General features: G+C 32.0%; 1 protein-coding gene across 1 annotated transcript; it reads right to left on the reverse strand.

Moving 5' to 3' along the window:
* Positions 1-255: 255 nt before the first annotated feature.
* LOC127728314 (required for excision 1-B domain-containing protein-like) lies at positions 256-11,577 on the reverse strand. The gene is made up of 4 exons (XM_052235661.1): positions 11,440-11,577; positions 9,207-9,411; positions 7,129-7,217; positions 256-600 (listed from the first exon to the last, which is right to left on the reverse strand). Exons 1-4 carry the CDS (start codon positions 11,547-11,549, stop codon positions 495-497), a joined length of 510 nt encoding a protein of 169 aa, XP_052091621.1. The 5' UTR covers positions 11,550-11,577; the 3' UTR covers positions 256-494.
* Positions 11,578-22,528: the final 10,951 nt, after the last annotated feature.

A 22,528-nucleotide genomic window follows, 5' to 3' on the forward strand; every position in this document is an offset into this window, starting at 1 on the left:
TTCGATAAGGGACATACCTGGAGAACGGTGAATATGACGCCACCCATATTCGACTTCATCTGTGTTTGGTGGTAATAAGCATTGTGTATGAGTTTCATAACATTTGGTTGAGGCAAACTAAAGTTAGAGAATGGAAACTAATTTTGGGACGTACGGACGGACAAGGGTAAAACTTAATGCCCCTCCGTCATGGCAGGGGCATCAAAAAACTCAAAAGGGAGCTTTCTGCCTTCAATGTCAATGTTGTGTTAAAGCTATATGAGAATTGGTTTATTCATTTACATATCATAGTAATAATGTAACAGACAAGATTGAATGTATATGAAAATTACAAAACCATATCTCCCTTCCAATAAAACAATATTGATGTTAACATTTATAAAACAATCCCGTTTTCATTTTCACATCTTCAAGGGTATCATGACATCTTTGCACAGTTTTCTTTTCTCTCAGAAACAATTCTTAAACTAACAAATTACGACTTATCAATGTTGTCATCTTTCAACATGGCTCTCGTCCTCTTCTTCAACATACAATTCTTCTGATTCATATTTAAGTTCTTCCAAAAAGTCATTTATTTTATCAACAATTTCCTTTAACCTGAAAAATGAAAATAAAATATTGAAATAGTAAAGAGTACTTGACACGAATGTTGATACATTGCAGAAAAATGCTGTTGTATTTGAATCATTTGAAAGGGCAATGAAGTTTCAAACTCGTCTGGGTCAAATGAAATCCGTCAGTTGTGCATGTTCTGATACAATGTACATTTGTACATGCAATAAATCAACCCACACGGTCACACCATAATAATGTTATTAAACTTTCCAGACCGACTCTATCACGATTTTTCCCTTTCTTACAAAAATTTAAAGCTTAACTGGAGAGAAAGATGTAACAGTATACTGCATAAAACAATGGTAAAAATTATCCCTAATTAATGTTTGACACATTTTAAGTAGCTGTAATCTCCTATTCCCTTCCTAGTTGTTTGTCAAAAATTATTACATGTGTGTTCGTGTCTTTATTTTAGAGATGTTACACCTGAACAAAATGACCTTGTTTCTCCAAGTTGAATGAATAAAGAAGACTTTTTTGTTAAATAAACTGAATGTGACTTTTTTCCTTTGTAATACTGGTTATTTCAAGCATTCCTGTCAAGTTTTGTCATAATCAGTTCAATAGTTTGAGAAAAATCTAGTATAATGTAAGACGACATCTACAGCGATTTGAGCAAAATTTCTTCGAAAAATCCAAACAAAGCCGCATCATAATAGAATATAGTGTGGACCAATAAATGATCAAATATTTATCTCATCTGCCTACAAACAGTTGAATATGATACAAAAGATGACTTTAGGATGATAAATACTACTAATGGACCTCTTTGTCTTCCTTATAAGGTCTCTTTTGGTCCATTTATACCTCTCATTTCCACAAAATTTCTACTTTTTAGGCCAATAAATAAAAATTTTGGGGTAACTTTCACTCATTTATGATGGAAATGTTATTATAAATGATTAATTGAAGTATTCAAGCAGAATGAACTATCCGTATAAAAGTTTACTGTCTCCAAGGAGGTTTCAATAAGTCCTTACGTAAAACTTAAATTTACGCCGCGTTCCAGAGAGGGACATAAAAAACTTCTCTTTTGGCGAATAATTTGTTGTTACTGCTTTAAAAATAAGTTCATTTACTTAAAACTATATATTTATTAAAGTATTTCTTAAGAAAAATTTTCTAGTATAGCAGAATATAAGAAATAAGGAGAAAAAGCTCCCCAAAACTCTAAGTATGGCTTGTTCTGTCAACTAATATTCATGGTAGAGTCCTATTTCAAGGAAATTTTCTCATAAAATGTATTTTGGAGACTCAATCCACTCAGAATATTTCATTATTTGTAATATTTCACTTAAATAGCAAGAAATTTTAACACATGAGAGTACTCACAAGGTCAAAGGTGCATGTACAGCTTCCCATATTAGGTGTAATACCACCATTGATTTCCCCCTATTAGTCTTTGTTAAATTTGCACTTTTCAAAAAATTGTGCAGAATGTATCTTTGTTTCAAATAAAGAAATACTTGGCATGAGTAAAGATTTATCCTGTCCAGTACTATAGAAAAATTTCACATAACATTTCATTGCATATAAGAAAATAACCATCACTGGAAGTTAACCAATCAAATTTTCCCCCTTTTTTAACCTGTGTACAAGCTTTAGTAACCATGTAACCTCAAGTTTCCAAAATATTCTATAGAAACCCCAAATAAAGAAATAATGGTGCTTTGAAATACCCAAGATATATGTTTATGACTCAGAAATGTTTTACTGCAATGAAATGTAGGATCAATTACCTGTGGCAGCCCAGGCAGCCCAGGCTTGTAATATTGCTCTCGGGCCTGTAAAAATCATATCTACAAGCCAACAGAATCTAACTAAAAATTTTCAAAAATTGAGCTCCGGGCCTGTAGATTTAGCAGTTCATCTTGAAGACTGAGCCTACAACTGTCAAATTCAAGGGAATATTTTTTTTCGACCTATTTTCGTATGCAACCGGATGTGACGTACTATGATTTGGTGGTATTACACCTAAAGAAGACTTTTTTGTTAAATAAACTGAATGTGACTTTTTTCCTTTGTAATACTGGTTATTTCAAGCATTCCTGTCAAGTTTTGTCATAATCAGTTCAATAGTTTGAGAAAAATCTAGTATAATGTAAGACGACATCTACAACGATTTGAGCAAAATTTCTTCGAAAAATCCAAACAAAGCCGCATCATAATAGAATATAGTGTGGACCAATAAATGATCAAATATTTATCTCATCTGCCTACAAACAGTTGAATATGATACAAAAGATGACTTTAGGATGATAAATACTACTAATGGACCTCTTTGTCTTCCTTATAAGGTCTCTTTTGGTCCATTTATACCTCTCATTTCCACAAAATTTCTACTTTTTAGGCCAATAAATAAAAATTTTGGGGTAACTTTCACTCATTTATGATGGAAATGTTATTATAAATGATTAATTGAAGTATTCAAGCAGAATGAACTATCCGTATAAAAGTTTACTGTCTCCAAGGAGGTTTCAATAAGTCCTTACGTAAAACTTAAATTTACGCCGCGTTCCAGAGAGGGACATAAAAAACATCTCTTTTGGTGAATAATTTGTTGTTACTGCTTTAAAAATAATTTCATTTACTTAAAACTATATATTTATTAAAGTATTTCTTAAGAAAAATTTTCTAGTATAGCAGAATATAAGAAATAAGGAGAAAAAGCTCCCCAAAACTCTAAGTATGGCTTGTTCTGTCAACTAATATTCATGGTAGAGTCCTATTCCAAGGAAATTTTCTCATAAAATGTATTTTGGAGACTCAATCCACTCAGAATATTTCATTATTTGTAATATTTCACTTAAATAGCAAGAAATTTTAACACATGAGAGTACTCACAAGGTCAAAGGTGCATGTACAGCTTCCCATATTAGGTGTAATACCACCATTGATTTCCCCCTATTAGTCTTTGTTAAATTTGCACTTTTCAAAAAATTGTGCAGAATTTATCTTTGTTTCAAATAAAGAAATACTTGGCATGAGTAAAGATTTATCCTGTCCAGTACTATAGAAAAAATTTCACATAACATTTCATTGCATATAAGAAAATAACCATCACTGGAAGTTAACCAATCAAATTTTCCCCCTTTTTTAACCTGTGTACAAGCTTTAGTAACCATGTAACCTCAAGTTTCCAAAATATTCTATAGAAACCCCAAATAAAGAAATAATGGTGCTTTGAAATACCCAAGATATATGTTTATGACTCAGAAATGTTTTACTGCAATGAAATGTAGGATCAATTACCTACAACTGTCAAATACAAGGGAATATTTTTTTTCGACCTATTTTCGTATGCAACCGGATGTGACGTACTATGATTTGGTGGTATTACACCTAAAGGCTTATTTGGCTGCAATCTATTTCACAAATACTATATAAATGCTTGACTGTACTTGAAATTGAATACCTATTTCCAAATTTGATTAACAAATTAACAATTAACACAGTAAAACCTCTTTTAAGATCAGTTTTCTCTGGTCCCAAAGGTGACCTTTATATACAGGTTTGATTGTACTCTTGCAAACACATCCATGAATAAATGGTAAACTTTGTGTATTTACTTTTGTTGACAACCATGTGTTTTTGGCAGGAAAAAAAGGGAAATAAACTATTACAGACAACAATTTATAGAGTAAAGTCTTAAGAATTTCATTCTGACATTGACTTGTTTTGGATTTATTTATTGTATCATAAATGGGAGTAAACCTATACAGCAATGTTTGAAATAGCTTTGAGATTCTGAAAATTCAATTTTATAACAGAAACAGCGATGTTTGAAATAGCTTTGAGACCTTGACAGTTCAATTTTATTTGATTTTTTGAATTCCTTTTGTCATTTCTGTAGATTAGACCACAAGGCAATTGAAATAAAATCTAAACTTTTGTTATGAAAAGGCTCCATAGGGTAATATAAATGTATAATGCATACAAATTTATCACATGAAAAGCATTATACAGATGATTCACTTCACCCTGAAGTCTTCTATTGGGTCATCACTTCCCAAAGCTGCTTGGTTGCTAGGGAGAAGACACTTCTCTCTAAAATTCTGAAGTGTGGTGACCCCTGATCAACCAAAGTTAAAGTTACTTGTACATTTACAGGTATCATTTAGAATGATACACACATATTAGTGAATGTTATACATTTTGCAACTTTCAACAAAAAAAAACCCCAAAAAACCTTATCTTGAAAACTAAGGTTGAAGTAAAAGTTAAAGGTATGTGGAATAGCATTTCAGCCACTGAATTTTCAAAATATGAAGAACTTTGGAGATTAACATTCACTTTTAGATAGATTAAGAATAATACAGCCTTAAAAAATAGGTTTTCATATGTCATAATTATGGTTTTATGTGTGTTTTTCTTGGCAATTATCTGTTTGGCAGTCTGTGTTTTTCAAATTAAGACTCTGAATAGGTCTAGAAATTACTGTATGGCTTTTGTCTGCATATAAAGGCTGAAAATGTGATGCAATTATATCATGTCTTTAAAAAAATGATGCCAAAAGCATAATATGTTTATTTGATCTGTCAGCAAATTAATGTCAATTTTTCAGAATGGTATCACTCAAAAGGATTAAAATTCTACTCTGGTCAAATTTTGGTGCCAAATTGATACATGTCTGCATTAAATTGTTCAGATTCAAGTTACCTGTTTATTTATCAATAACATTAAGATTCTTTTGAAAGACTTGAGTAATTTTACTATTTATACAATTTCAGGGGCTCATTTCATACCTCCTCCTTTTAGTTACTTGATTTTAGCAACTAAAAATCCAGGCGCGTAGCTGCCTTTACGCAAATACTCATTTGCTTGCACAATTTTTTCCCAAAAAAATTAATTCTGAAATTAAATTAAGAATGAGTAGGAAGACAGATCAACCGGGCTAACTATCCAGCTGACACCCCAAGTCAGTATTGGAAGCGAGCCTTGTATTTCTCCTTTCTTGACTATTTCTTTGAAGAATTCACAGGACGTTTACTGGATAACTCTGATCGTTTTCAAGGCCAGACCCTTATACCTGCAAGTTTGGAATCTTTAACAGCAGAGTGTATAGACAAACTATACGAAACATTTAGACACGAATTGACGGACAATCAAGAAACCTTCAACTCTGAGGTAAAGAGATGGCAGAGACGCTGGTCGGGTCCAGGTGTTATAAAGTAGCCCAAATCTCTTATGTCGTCTCTAGCAGTGACTAAAAAGGAACTATATCCTTCAATAGTTTGCAATCGTGTCAATCCTAGTTACAATGCCAGTAACTACATCAACTACTGAACGGTCATTTAGTGCATTACGGCGACTGAAAGCTGATCTCCGTTCAACCATGGTATAGGACAGACTATCTTCGTTGGCGCTCATACATGTTCACAGAGAAATGAATATCAACACCGAGAGAGTTCTGCGATCATTTGTCTTGGCAAAAAATAGATATATATTGACTTTGGATATTAACTATACTTTAAGTCTTACATGCAGTATTAACATTTAATAATACAGGCTCAATACAATAACCTTGAAAACATCTTAGATTTATATCCCTCACTTATAAGTCAAGACTTAAAAGTCGCCGTTTGATTTCGTATTCACATTGTCCGTTCGTCCAAAAGACTATTAATTCACCTTGGGTATCTGTGTCCCAAGTGACCTTCTACCGTTGTCGTAGAAACCTCTCCTTTGATTCGAAAATGACCTTAGTGCGAAACGCTACGGTCGGGTGTCTTGCAAGAAGCAGGACCTGCTTACCCTTCCGGAGCACTGGAGGTCGCCACATTTTTTTTTCGGGGTTCGTGTTTTTTATCAGTATTTAGTTTTCAATATTGAATGTTTTTGTTTGTTCTTTTGTGTCTTATCTGATCCTGGGTTGGTCAAGTGTCCATTGATTGCCCTTCTATTGATAAACGCTTCGGTTGACTTGTCGTCTGATCTTCCCGTTTTATAAAATTTATTTTATATTTGAAAACAACCATGTTAATAAGGAGTAATGTGAATTTCATAAGCATGGCATTCCTGGAAAATGACCAAAAATAATTATTTTCGGCATAAAAAGGTCCCAAAAAATTGGTAAAAGACTTATGCTTGCACTTTATTTTAGGCCAGCTACGCCCCTGAAATCAATAAATCAAACATTTTGTTTTAAATAACTGAATTGCACAATTAATAAAATGTATCTATCCAAACACATAATACATTCTATTATAAAACATATTCATATACCATAGTGCTATAAGGCCTCGGGAAGATCACTGTGTGGTTATATAGCTCATCAACTTACATACATGACTTAGGAGTGATTTTAAAAATCCAAAGAAAGACTTGAGTTAAAAAATCCATAACTCCCCTCTAAATCCAGCAATGTGTATGTATCAACTTTATTGAGCATGGGGGCTGCATCACTAATGTTTCTTGTGTTTCAATTATATGAGCGATTTTAATATTCATATAAATTAAAATATATGCAATACAAAGTACATGATCTGCCTACAATCTATGCATACAAACTTTTCTTTATGGCTTTCAGATTGTTCTTTGTGTCCTGGTACATCAGGATGATCTAATTCATTCTGTCTTGATATCTGATGTTGTACAGTCTGTAATGGAGCAGAAAAAGTATATAAGCTATATTAGAACTCATAAATACAAACAAACAATTATGTCTAATGGCATAAAATTATTAAAATTGCTAGATTCTTTGAATGTTTCATTGAAATCCAGACAAGTGAAGCAGTTTCAGACAATTAGATTGTTGACTTCTTCTATTCCTATAGATACTAGTGTTTTTATAACAGTGAATAAGATAGAAATTTTTGTGAGTCATTTATTTGGATCATCTACATTCTAGTTATATTTACATGTAGTAGTTGAGATTCACACCTCTGTATTTACAATATACATGTAACTAGTTCACAATTTCAGGAATACAATGTATGTTAATTGTAGTTCCTTTGAAAAATAAGAAGAAAGTTCCATACATGGCTGCTATGTCTTAGAATATATAATCATTTGGTTAACAGGAAGTTGATGAGCAAAAAATCTGAAAATGCAAAACACGTCATATAGAATGTTCACATGAAGACAGGTCCTAAATTTTTGGAAGCTCCAATTTTTAGTTTCCTTGAAAAATGCAACAGATTTCATACACAGTTATTATTGAGAAAAAGAATAAATTAATTTTTTTATCTTCTGAAAATGACTCTCAAGGTTGATCTGTATTAAATGTCACGTCACAGTACCCAAATTGCACTGAGTACCCAAATTGCACCGAGTACCCAAATTGCACCCATTTAGCAACAGGCAGCAGAAATCTTACAAGTTTTTTTAGAAACTAAACAATTTGTATTTTTATGATTTGACATGTGTACATTCCACATGTCTTTCGACATAGCTAAATATATTTAAATATACGCCAAAAGTTGACAGTTTATATGACAGTACATGTATATAACAGATAAAGTATTCACTGGAAAAAGTAAAATCTACAGGACCTCCACAAAAAGTCAACTTTTAAAATTTAGCAATTAAAATATGTTACAGGAATTCATTTCTTAAAAAATTAATAGTAAGCATGGACTATTGTCAAATTGTTCTAAATATTTGGAGAAATAAAACAAAACATTAGTTATTCGATTTTTATGGATGTGAATTTAAGCATGGATGCAATTTGGGTACTCCTCATTACAGAATCATGGATTGTTTGGAGATTGCTTCAAATCCATTTTTCTATGATTCAATATGGATTCAAAATTAAATTGGTGGAACTATATAGTAAGTAAGGATATATCTACAAATTAAACACAGAATGGAAACTTGTGTCTGGATCATAAATAAATGTGGGTGAAAAAACTGTCAAAATAGGTGCAATTTAGGTACCCTCACGTTATATATATGTATATAGCAATAATACTGAGAAACTACAATATGTCTTAACTATTCTATTTTAAAAACAAGCTTAAAAATCATTTTTGGGGGTATTGCCCAGCCTGGGCCTAGGTATTACTTTGCCAACCCTGAGTATTTTCAATCTGTCCAAAATAGACAATTATAGATGGTGTACATGTACATCTTCAATATGTATGCTGTAAAACTACTGCGCAAAGTTGTAATAATGTTGATCAATAATTCTTAAAGTTACAGATGACATAAGTTACCCTCTATGTCTTTTGAGAGGATGGAAGGACCAGCTAAATGAAGGAGGGAGTCCAGAAGTAACTTAACTTGCTCTTGTGTATGACAACACAGGTTAAGGATTAGGATGTGAACAAAGCAAATAGTCATTGAAGATATAAATCCAATCACTGTAATATTTGTTTGCAACTACAACTTATACAATGACAAGATATCTTTAAGATTTTTTTTTTAAATACAAGGAGAAATTTTCCTACTTAAAAATGCAGAAATCTTTGTTGTTGTCGAGTCTGAAAAGGGACCTCAGGAGTTATATATTTCCAATAATTTGGCTTATATTCACCACATCATAAAATTTTAAATCATTTATTCCATCCTATGATCAGTTCATTACAATTTCAGCCACGAAAGATCTTAGAAAAAGGAGACAATTCAAACCACATTTATCAACCTACAGTTTCTAATTTCTTCTGCTCCTGCTCCTGTATTTTACTGATGGGTCCAGCTACAGTATTCTGTTGGTGATCATCATTAAGTCTGGTTTTAATGACTATAATATCTGTAGATATTTTGTTGAATGTTTCTGTTATCTCATGAACAAGCTGACGATACAAAGGAAAATTGTAATTTGGATGTCCCTTTAAATATGCCACAAAACCTCTGAAAAAATAAGCTGAATTAAAATATATTCAAATGCATGTCAAAATTTGTGTTAACACAGACAGTCTCTCAGAAATAAGATAGACAAAAATACAAAATCAAAAATTAATTTTCATTCAGCTTTTTAAAGAATATGACTACCAATACAACTAGCATGACTAGTGTAGTGTGGCCATGGTGTGTCAGAGTATTTTTTTTCATTTTTTTAATGTTTTTTTTTTCTTTGGTGACCTTTATTCAATCTGACCTTAAACAAAAAAGTTCTTCTAAGGTCAAATGCATATTGCTACGAGCAAAATCTCCTCAAATCAGGTTGCCTCCTAAAATGCCAATTCACTTTTTAAACTCCCTAGAAATGAAAAAAAAATAGTTATAGGAGAGGTCTAATGGTTAGGGTCACTGCATATGGAAAAGCCATCAGCGAATTAAGAGTAATAAATTTACTGTATGGGAAGACAATAATTCAATAGCAGTACATTTCTGAAGATTTTGATAAGATAGAGGATTTTTTTTTAAGATAGAGTCCATGTAAACTTGTTTTATAGTATATAAAACATATTCAACTCTTTTTTTTTTTTTAATTTGAAGTATCATGTGACTTTAACTTCTTGATTTACACATTTTCAGGGACAATAATTCTAATTAATCATTCTTATTGTTTTAAGAAGTGATAAGGATTTTTTCTTCGGACAAAGAATTTTATATTGCAATGTGTTTTTAAAATCAACAACATTTTTTTTCCAATAGCATATACAGGAACAAGAAATATTTTTTTGAAACTCGATGTTGAATTTATATGTTACCCTAAATTTCAATGGAAACAATTTTGTTCATTTCCATTCTGAAAGTCAAACACTATTTCATTTAAGAAATTGGGAATCAAACAATTCATTTAAAAATTGGGGAATTGTCAATTTCTTTTACAGGTATGTTTCAAAGAAGCATTGAAAACAAGAAAAACATGAAAATCAAAGCTAATTTGAAGCAGTTTGCTAAAGTGATGCAGGGGATATATTTCATTATACAGAAAAAATTTGGCATGAAACCTCTAAATTGGTGAAAAGTGAGGTTGAAAAAAAGTGTCAGTGCAGATTATACTGAAATAATAATTGTTCTGCTGGTCTAAGGCAAGACATTTTATTTTGGGCTAAGGTTACAATTTCTTATCCTTAAAATTTATCTTTTAACTCAGAAAATCATAATTTCTGGGGTTTTTTAAATTATTTATTAACACATGTATTGTAACTGAACAAAATTTTGTAGACAAAGTTTATCCAGAATATTGATAAACCTGAGGGGTGCTTTAAATTAGCCTTCTTTTGACTGTGCATAAAATAGGGATGGGTCACCTTCTACTATACTACTAGTATAATTTATTTTGCAAGGTAACATATTTATGATTGTGATTCAATCACCACAAACAATAACTTACAGTAGGTACATGTAGACTGGTACTCATTGGTTATTTGACAATATCAATTGATCTTTCAAAAAAGGTGGAAAGGCTTAAAATGCAATCCTTGCTTTAAAGACTTAGCTTTAGGAAACAAATTCAAAGGGTTCACCTTATTAGCGACAAGAAACATAAAGAAGATTTATTTTATGTGCATCAAGATGTGTAACTATTAATCAATTCAATTTCAAATATAAATCAAATAAAGAAACTTGCATTAAAGTCATGCAATATATTGGTTTTTTATATATAAATATGTGTATTTTAGAAATTTTCAATATTTGAATTTCATCATAGTGATCAATTGAACGGGGGAAAATTCCCAATAACCAAAATGGGTCTTATTTTCTTGAACAAGTACATGTCATACTGATAGAAATGAACACTTGTTCAAGAAAATAAGACCCACTTGGGTGATTGTGGGAATTTTTCCCCGTTCAATTGATCAAAGACACAGCCTATAATAAATAAATAAGCTTTCCTTAGAGTTGGCAATACAAACATGGACATAAAATTTATAACATAAATAACCAACATGAAAAATCCTGAAAAGGAACACTATGAAAAACCCGTACTCCTCAAATAAAGTGTAAGTTTCTACTCTTTCTTGTTGTAGTAAGTGAAATCTCTGAAGTAATTTAACAGCAGTTGTTTCAAAAGAATTATCTGTAACAGATTCTGTCATTGTTTTGATATTTTTCAAGGGAGGCAATCCCCCGTAAATACGCACAAAATAAAACCTTCAGACATGGAAACGTATGTGTTACGGAATTAATAAATGATAAAATTTAGAATAAATCACTGGAATCTGATGGGAAATAATGTCCTTTTTTGTACAAATGCTTCTTTTCTCCCTTTTAAAAGGTTTTTAAGGTTCTTCCATTGGTAAATAAATGAAAAAATAGAATATTTTAAAGTTTTTTTGTTGTTCTAATCTGTCCCGATAGTAAATAATTCTTCTTCTTCTTCTTCGTCTTCCAAATACTGCCCACATTCAACATGATGAATATTCTGGCAAGTTGCGCATGATTAAAAACTAACTGTTGATCGATTTAGTTAGAAGTTTTGGTCATTTAAGACTTGAATATCTCAAGAGACTTTGATGTAGCGATATCTGGAGGCAGTTTGTTCCATTCCTTGACGGTGTTTACGAAGAAGGACCATTTCCTACAGTCTTTGGTGGCTGGCTGTAAAAGGTAAGTATGATGTCCTGTCCGGCTAGAGCTTCTTGTTGGTTTTTGTAGGTATTTACTCTTGTCTATGGCTACAAGGTCGTTTGTTATTTTGTAGCACATGATGAGTCGAGCTTCTTTTCTGAGTTCTTGTTTGTAGGCTTTTCCATCATAATTTCGTAATCATATTGCTGACACTTGATCTATTTCTATGTCTGCTGGTTACATGTCGTGCTGCAGCTCGTCTTTGTACTTTTTCGATTTTTTCTATGTGGTTTTGCTGGTACAGGTCCCATACTGTCGTGCAGCTGGAGTATTCATTTTGCGGTCTTACTAATATTTTATTGGCATGCTCTTTGATGGATTTTGAGCTGATGTGGAGGTTTCGGTGTAAGAAACAAAGGCTTCGGCTGGCTTTTCTGTGATGTTGTTTATGTGTTCTCCCCAATCTAGATCATTTGCAATGGTGCAGCCTAGGTATTTAGTAGATGTTTCATGCTCCAGAGTATGGCCGTGGAGTTTGTAATCCCACTGTGCATAAAATAGGGATGGGTCACCTTCTACTACTATAATTTGTTTTGCAAGGTAACTAGATTAACATGAAATGTAACTTGAATAGTAAATTAAAGCCAGTTAATTATGGCAAGCCAAAGTGGACAAAAAGAGCTACAGTACTTTTTGTCCACTTTGGCTTGTATATTTTAATATTTACAGTGTTGAACGTCTCAATGAAAAGTAATGCTTGTTAAAAAATATTTTCTCCCTTCTTCTTTTAAGGTAACACGATACCAAATGTCATATCTCCTGATTTCTATAATTTTTGGCACAATTGTACTTTGATTCGAGTTACATCGGAATATGAAATAAAAAATAGGGGTCACCAGTTTTTGTTGTTATAATTTTTATAAGAAAACGTAATTTTTGGCCACAAATATACATATAGGGAAAATGCTTTTTTTTTTTTAAATTATTTTTTTTGATTTTTCTATTGATGGCTATGTTCTTATATGTTCTTATATACGGAGAAAAACTAAAAACTAACATAATATCAAGGATTGTATACTAAATCCATGCATATATAGAAACACATATGTCACCATCCTTGTCTTTTAGATACATTGCTTCAAAGTTGACTGATACGCTTTAATAGAACTTGGCAGAAAACGTGTGACGTTACTGAATACAGAATACCGTTATTTTTATTCAGAGGTATTGAACAAAATAAAATTGACGGGATCTGAATGATGTTTGTTATTTTATTTTCATTCCCCCTGTAGTTACTTTCCTATTAATTCAATATAACATTCTACTGATTTAATGAGTTTTCTCCTGAATACAAGAAGTTTAAAGAATAACAAATACGTACTAGGAGACTGAAATATGTTGCTGTTATAGTTAAAATCTGACTTATGTTGTGAACATATGATGTTATAATACTTGCTAAACTAAATATACTTTGCTAAAACTACAAATTAGCATTAAAAATACTCTTCCATCCTGTATAAATCACTTACTATATGTCTTTGGTTTTGTGTGTCGTTAATTGGTCAGTTGCTGTTTACACACTTGTATACACACTTGTATATACTTGTTGTAAAAACTCCTTATAAGACTGCGAATACTCTCGAGCTTTTCCCGAAGCCTATGTGAGCAATATGCCCATACCCGAAAAAGGCACCTTTGCTAATCATCTGTGAGTAGTTATGTCCCCCCATTTTGTTAAAAGGTGCGATTTTTATCAGCTGCACCTGTACATCATCACCCAACTCGAAAATCAGAAACATACTCATCCCCGAAGACTAAAGTGCAAATTAATATTAATCTAAAATAAAAAAGATTATGAAAACTCGTTGGTTTTTTGTCCCCCATGCGACGCGTTGTGGGGGACATAGAAAAATCGGGCGTCCGTCCTTTTGTCCGTCCGGTATTGTTAGCTCTCTCACGTGTACAATTCTTGCCAGATTTGTATAATAACATTGAGAATGGAAACGGGGAATGCGTCAAAGAGACAACAACCCGACCAAAGAGCAATTCTTATATATTAGGTTTATATCAACATTGCGACTGACAAGTTTAAAAATCAGTGCCGAACAATTATTTTTAAAAGAGTTATGCCCCTTGGAAATATTAATTACATGAAAAATTGCTTTGTAAGCGCTCTCACGTGTACAACTCTTTGGTTTCATTCTTGTTATATTTTTTTATTCAGTTGGCTGAAATGTCCGGAAAAGAAACGTCCATTGGCGAAAATGTCCTTAGCAAAAAAAGTCGTGACCGAAACGTCCGTTCACCGAATTTAGAACCCTTAAAAGGGACTTATGACCAATGGTAGTTTTAAAAATCCACCTTACGACCTGAGGTGTGGTACCCTTCTGGAGTCCCATCTATATTTTGCTTTTTTATGCCTGAACTTGTGTCGATTACCCAAACATGCCTTCATCATAATACGTAGTCCATTCTTAGTTTGACCAAAGATCACTGAATTGTTCATTTTCCGGAATAGGGTCGCTATGCTACCCATTCAGTATCTGGATTAGACTTCTTCCACTTTATCTGATTCGAGACTTTTACAAAATCATTAGCATACACTTGCAAAATATTAAATGAAGGCACACCAACTCATATATTATGTTCCTATGTTTTAAGTTTTTTTTTTAAACTTCCCTTGGCTTGTAAGGGTATTTTTTTTTCAATTCGGGTACATTATGGGTGCGTTTCATAGGAATAAATGAGTTTTGGTGCCCCTTCAACAGGGGCAGATCAAAGAAGGGGTGTAAGAGGTGACCGCCCTTTCCCCTTTAGTTGAAAAAACATGAAAAATACGTCATATTTAAGTTAAAATTCTGCAAAAATACACAATTTTTCTGCCTCGTTACGCTCGGTGTAGATTTTTGAGACTAAACATCATATTTTCTCTAAAATCGAGCACAAATCAGTAAAAAATTTCAAATATTTTTTCATCTCCTTATGCTTGGGGTACAACTTTGGATTTACGCCCCCACTGTGAGACAATACCTTTTTCTGTCAACATGTTTTGGGCATATTTTTGCTGTTGTTAACTTGTTAACGGACCCCTATTCTCCCTATTAAATATTTTGCATGTGTATGCCAATGATTTTGTTAACTTGAAGTCTCGAATCAGATAGTGGAAGTAGATTGGATTTTGAAAGAAATTCGACGTTGTATGAAAGCAAAATTATTTAAGGAAGTCAAATTCAGAATATCTTTCATAAAACTGTGCCTATTCCATACCTGTTTTAGGTCTATCGGCTTTGTTGTGTGACGGGCTTGCACCCCTTAATTCTCTAGCCAGAATTTACAGAAACATTCCTCATGTCTCTGACTAATCTTGACATGGATGCCAGTGACGATCCCAGCAGCTCAACAGTTACCTCATTTAATTCTCCTCTCCCATTTTCCAGTTTAGTTGAGTCATCTCTAAACAGGATTTCAACTTCTTCGAAATTATTTGATAAAGCTGCCCGTCAATCCTTAGCAAAATCTGATTGAGTTCATTCTTTCTTTCGGCCAAATTTTTTTATTCTTTGAAAACAGGGAGGAGTTATTGAATAGAAAATAAACAAATCAAAACTCTTTAGTGATGAAGATTTTAATTTGTAACTCTGAAAGTTGATTTTTTAATATTAAATAATGAATTTCTAATATTAAAAAAACATTTATAAATATTAGAAAATGAATTTCGAATATAAGAAAATACTTTCGAATTTTTAATATTAGAAAATGAATTTCTGATATTAAAAAATGAATTTCTAATATTAATTACATGATTTTTTAATGTTAGAAATTCTTTTTTTTTTAATATTAAGAAACCCATTTTCTAATATTACAAATTCATTTTTTAATATTAAGAAATAGTTTTTTTCTTTTTTCATATTAGAAATTCATTTTTTAATATTAGAAAATGAATTCTTAATATTAAAAAATACATGGCTCTTTTTGTCCACGTTGGCTTGCCATAGTTAATAAGTTAATAACCGTCTCTGTTTATAATCTTAGAAAATTCATTCCACAACTCTGTATTCTAATTTAATAAGTTCATTCAGAGAAACAAAATAGTTTTAATTACAATTTGTATGAAATATATTTATGAGATTATTAAAATCAACAGATTTATACCGAACCAATTTGAAATATGACTTACAAACGCATTATTTCAATTTACTTCTCATCAAAAGGTATTAATTACACACAATTTCAAATAATTTGTTGTGCCTCGGACCTTTTCCGTACATTAGAGACATATAATACATATATTGTTATGCCTACATGTAAAAAAAATATATGTATTCACACTGAAGATATATACCAAATTTAAATGTCCCTTTGGTATCTTTCGCCTCTCCTTTCCTATTTTTTTCTAGCTTAAGTTATTGGGACTTAATTTCCAGGGACCTTTTTGTTGTGACTTTTCATGTGACTTTTCGTTCCGCGACTTTTTTCCACGACATTTTTTCCTGTAACTTTTTTTCCTGCATTCGATTTTAATAGCTAATGTCATGTTTTACATGTTTTTAATATAAAGATAAAAACAATAAGCGTACTTAAAGCTTGCTCAGGTGAGAGCCGAATATTTCAAGTAACATAAAGGAGCATATCATAAGTGACTATATAAGAGTACAGTCTTTAAGGTGAGTGGGGCACGCTGTTATGTTACAAGGGACAGCTTATTGACCTTAAGTTTCATGAACAATACTGATTTGGAGAGTATATCCAAGTATTTGTATTGTAAGAAATCCTTGGTATAACAGTTACTGTTCCAAACCATATGAGTATTTGAACCATACGTGTATGGTCATGACTCATGACTATATATATGCGTATACTCATTTGGTAATTAACGGGTCGGACCATATGAGTATCTAGACCATATAGGTATTTTTCAAATAAATTCTAACTTCCTTCGCAAGAACACACAGTTTTAATTTGTTCTCCGAATCAAAATCGGCACGAACTACTAAATAAAATCCGTCCTTTGACATATTGTCTGAATCGTAGTGTATCTTTTATCTTGCCTTCGCTAGCGTCAATTTAAAGAGTATCTATCATGTCAACCTGTTCTTTTGTTAGTGCTACCATTAGATTAGTTTTTTTATTTATTCTAAATTCATATTACTTTCCCTTCACTTTATTTCATTAATCATCTATTAACAATAAATCAACATATGAAAACATGAGTCAATATTTAATAAAAAAAAACTCTTAATAATAAACGGTATGGTCCAAATACTAATATGGTCCGGAACATAACCATGGAAGTATTATATTAATAAACCGTATTATATTAAATTATACCATGGTATAACAGAACACACCAACAACCAACACCTGTCTCTTCTGATCGAATGGACGTACACAAAGCATGCAAGAACATAACATTATCAACAATGAAGTACGTCATCAATTATCAAGGTATCTGCCATCAGAGACATATATAACTGTATGTCTCTGCTGCCATTATGGGTTAAAATGTAGATTAATGTGTCATAACATTTATTTTTTCCTTTCTTAAGGTTTTGCATGAAAGATTAATCATTTATACAAACAAATAAAAATTCAGCAATTAGAGGTACACATGCATTTAGTACCCAAAGGAATTTCCTGAAATTTGAAGAAATAAAATCTTGTCATAACGAAGAATATAGCGTCATTCAAGAAATTGAGCATCAATGCTTTTCTATATTTTTATGACTGAAGAAATGTTATTACAGAAAATGAATTAACATACATTTATATATGAATACAAGGAGCTTGCTAATGAGACAACTATCCACCAGAGTTCAAATAACGTCAATGTAAGCAATTTTAGGTCACCGTACGGACTTCACAATTACGAAAACACATACCGTATAGTCAGCTACAAAAGGCCCTGACATGGCAAGATGTGAAACAATTCAAACGAAGAAACTTACAGCCAAATTTATAACAAAACAGTCGACCTGATATATATTGACATTCATATTTTTCGAAAGAACAAATATTAAATTGATAGCAAAGATTTCGGTTTGAACAAAGATTTATATTACTATATAAATCCTTGGTTTTAATCAGATTATTTTGTTCTGTCTTAGTGGTGTATAATAAACTCATCATAGATACAATTGTATAATCATCGAAACTGACTGTTACAACTTATAGCTACCAAATATACAATGAAAACACTATGTTGGTAATTTTTGTCTGCTGTGTCCTAAGCCATTTAAAAACAAATGGCATTTGACATTGAACACGGAATTTCTACTCAGTTATAGTGCATTTTCTCTCTATCGTTCTCCCTCATTGTAATATATTGAGGGACTCGAATGAATTTTTACTGTTTCCAATATATTTATCAAACTCTTAAAGCACCCAATTTCAAAATCTTGATTTCTAATTGGGTTTTTTTTATGTATTTTCTTATTTACTATTAATTAGTGGTGACAGCAACGCTTATTTGTAGAGAAAGGCAAGCAGTCAACTCAAAAAAAATGTAAATTTTAAAAATTGCAAATGTTTAGGTTGAGAATTATAAGGATTAAACACATTTTTCTAGAGTTTATCAATGAATTATAATTCATGCAAGTCATAGATTTCTTGGAAATGTTTAGTTTATCTTACAGAGGGTAAAACAGAACAGCCAAATATGTCCACGTCATGAACATGCATGAACTAATTGTCACTGGACGTTAAACAATTAAGCAAGCCAATCTATACAGAGGTAAACATTCAGTCAAGCAAAAGCAGACTTAAATCCCTTCTTATTTAAAAAGTTGTGAAAAAATTAATTTAATTAAATTCCGATCTATCGAAACGCGTGTGCATATGAGCATAACGAAATCAGAGATCAATAATTCAATTAGATTGTGCAAAAGATAAACAGAGGATATTGAAAAAGATTTGTCATCATGGTCATGTGACAAAAAAAACCCATTAAGATATGGCATAACACAGCAACTGACGAGGTAATGGACTTTGAATAGACCCATTCACTATTTGTATTTTCTATCCAAAAATGTAGACCAATATTTTCATATATGTCAAATCCTTTCATTATTCCAATAAGATATTATTTGTCTGTTTTTAGTACACAATTTCAACCTTATCCATGATGTACACCTGAATACATAAGCTGTCACAGTCGGAACGACATTTCACAAAGCGCACCGCAGACGTATGTATTATATAATAGGGTGGGAATATATTAATTATAATAATATATATATATATATATGTTTGCATCTATTGAAAATGTAGTGCCGAATATCTTGTACAAAAAAATTCAATCAATTTTCTATCTTGAAAAATAATAAAATTCTATAGTCTATGCTAAATCCACAAAAAGAGCGTAAGAAGACTTGTATTTAAACTTACAAAACTAGCAAGAATCATAGTCGAATTATGAAAAAAAAAAATTTCATAAACAAGTGACAATAGATCAAAAACCAAACTCTTCTAAGTAGCAATTCATGCAAGTATTATTGTGTAAAATTTTGTTTTAAAGTCAACTTGCGTTTTCATATTTACTATCTTTGGTATACTTTTAAAATTTATAGATTTATCAACTTATTTGATTAGTGTTTAGAAAGTTGTTAGAATATTTATAATATCTTGAGAGTAATCATTTAATATCTGCAATAACTTTTTATCTAAAATATATATATGTCATACACATTTTAAGATTGCACAAGGAGCGGCCACCGGTGGATGATCTACTAATAATAAATCCTGGATTTTTCAGATCATATTTGAAACGGATTATTTTGCCTTCGAGGAAGTTTGATATTAAGCATGGTCTAGCTGATTTATTTACTCCCTTTTCTCTACGGTTCTTTCATTTTTTCTTATTCTTCCCATGCTTGCTCCCTTTAGGCTTGTCATGCGGTGTGTGTGCTGGCCCATTGTTCATGGTAATGGATGGCTGCTTAACATCCAGCGGCAAATTAATATGCATATTCAGGACGAGAACATGTAAATGTAATATGAATATAAACCCTGCTTTGTACTAGACCGACACGCTGAGCCGGATTTTAAACGAGCTAGTTTACAAAGTAACAGTCCGCAGGAAGACATGTCACCTTACCCAGACACATTATTCTGACTCCGAGCCGACCAGTCTTTGCTCTTACTCCTAAATGCCGCGTGCTAAGCGGAGAAGCAGCACATACCTATTTTAAAGTCTTTGGTTCGAACCCACGACCTCCTGCAATCGAGGCGAAAAGGCTACCACGAGACCACAGAGGCGGTTAAAACCCATTGTTGAAGACCTCGGTTTGATTTGGTGTTAATTTTGGTTAACTTAATTGTGTTGTACAAATACAGATACAGATATTTCACAACACCCACAAGGAGCAGATAAGTTATAATGATGAATCACACATAACTAAAAACTAGTAATTATAGCATATCAATTAAAGAAATTACAATAAGCTGTTTTCATTTTACTTTATTGAATTATTAATAGTTCTAATAATGATATCCCCACACGCTCAAAAGAAGCAAAAGTAAAAAGTAAAAAATAACCGAAATACACCTTAAAATTAAAACATTTTATTGATCTCCAGTGCACATGTATATTTCCAATCAAGCGTTGCTGGTGTTATTTTTTTAATCTTGTTAAAAAGTTCACTGTTATCAAATAATTAAGCTACCCTTTTGAATAACATATAGGCACAATTTTTATCATCATTACACGATGATCCATATATATGTATTTTCTGAACTAATTATGTTATACATGTAATACAAACTGTTTGAGATATCCATAAAAATAATTAAATATCTCTTAAAACTTTAATTCATATCTCTCAAGAAAAGTAAACACAAAGTTGCCTTTTTCACATTTGTGTTTTACAGACTGACAGGCACTGTCGAGTGGATTATAAATGATACAGATCACATTTGTGTTTTACAGACTGACAGGCACTGTCGAGTGGATTATAAATGATACAGATCACATTTGTGTTTTACAGACTGACAGGCGCTGTCGAGTGGATTATAAATGATACAGATCACATTTGTGTTTTACAGACTGACAGGCACTGTCGAGTGGATTATAAATGATACAGATCACATTTGTGTTTTACAGACTGACAGGCACTGTCGAGTGGATTATAAATGATACAGATCACATTAGTGTTTTACAGACTGACAGGCACTGTCGAGTGGATTATAAATAATACAGATCACATTAGTGTTTTACAGACTGACAGGCACTGTCGAGTGGATTATAAATGATACAGATCACATTTGTGTTTTACAGACTGACAGGCACTGTCGAGTGGATTATAAATGATACAGATCACATTTGTGTTTTACAGACTGACATGCGCTGTCGAGTGGATTATAAATGATACAGATCATGGTTTAGCGCTAAAATAGTTTTACAACGTCACGAATAAATATTATGCCTGTTCTAAGACCGGACTCACGTCAGTGTCTTTTTGTGTGTTTTTTTCTTCTATATTGAGAATCTGATGCTTGCTTCAGATACAAGGACATTTCCTTCAATTTATTTGCATCTGATCTTGAATAGGCTAGCAACAATTTGATTTGAGGGCTGATGCGGGAAATGATTGTATGTCCCTGATTTTCTTTATGGCATCTTGTTAGTTTTCTTCGTTGGTATCATCGAGTATTATGTACAATATAATTGGTTTTGTCCTGGTACTTCTGTCTTCCTTTGACAATTTCTTTATTTTTCTATTTTTTTTTAATACCCTCCATTGCAGTAGCGTAGCTTTCATTAAGGCAATGAGGTAACTGATTCACCAAAGTTATGACCAAGAAAAGAAATAGAGAAGGATGAAGAGTGATAGAGTATACGTCTTTTCAATAGTATAAAGTGAGATGGTTCGGATGCCCTTAACATTAACTAAAAGAAGTAAAAAAATATGTCCATCTTTTTTCATAAATACTACCAACTTGGATAGAAATATCTTGTTTGTAGGAACGTACAATTTGTATTTTGTAAAAAATCCTTGTTTCAGACAAGAGATTAGAATTGTGAACTGACGTCATGCTTTTTTGTTTTGTTTTACTGACAACATATTTGTTATTTTGATGGACCTGTTTTTCAACAGACAGTCGGCCTTCCTATGAGAACCAACTTTGATCCACTTCTCACCGACATGTTCCTTTATTCATATTTGAGGCAGTTATAATCTATTCACGCATCGTGGTACCGTTTAAAATACAAGCGAGCATGGCTAATCTTAACTTTAATATCACCGAATCTGTATATTCAAACGTATTTGTCGAATGCGCATTGGAAAATATCATTATATCATAATAAAAATTCAACAAATTGATTTTTTTTAAAACAAGTAGACAAGAACATTGCGCTTATGTGTGGCAAATCAAATGCGTCCTGAAAAAAAAGGAGAGCGAAAACAGTAGAGCCCTTAAAATTTAAAGATGGATAATGTCTGAAAACTCTTTGTCAATTTACAATTTTTTAAACACCCAAATACCTGCTATATAATATTTCATGATTATG

The sequence above is a fragment of the Mytilus californianus genome, unplaced genomic scaffold (assembly GCF_021869535.1).
Source record: "Mytilus californianus isolate M0D057914Y unplaced genomic scaffold, xbMytCali1.0.p SCAF_1, whole genome shotgun sequence".
Lineage (NCBI taxonomy): Eukaryota > Metazoa > Mollusca > Bivalvia > Mytilida > Mytilidae > Mytilus > Mytilus californianus.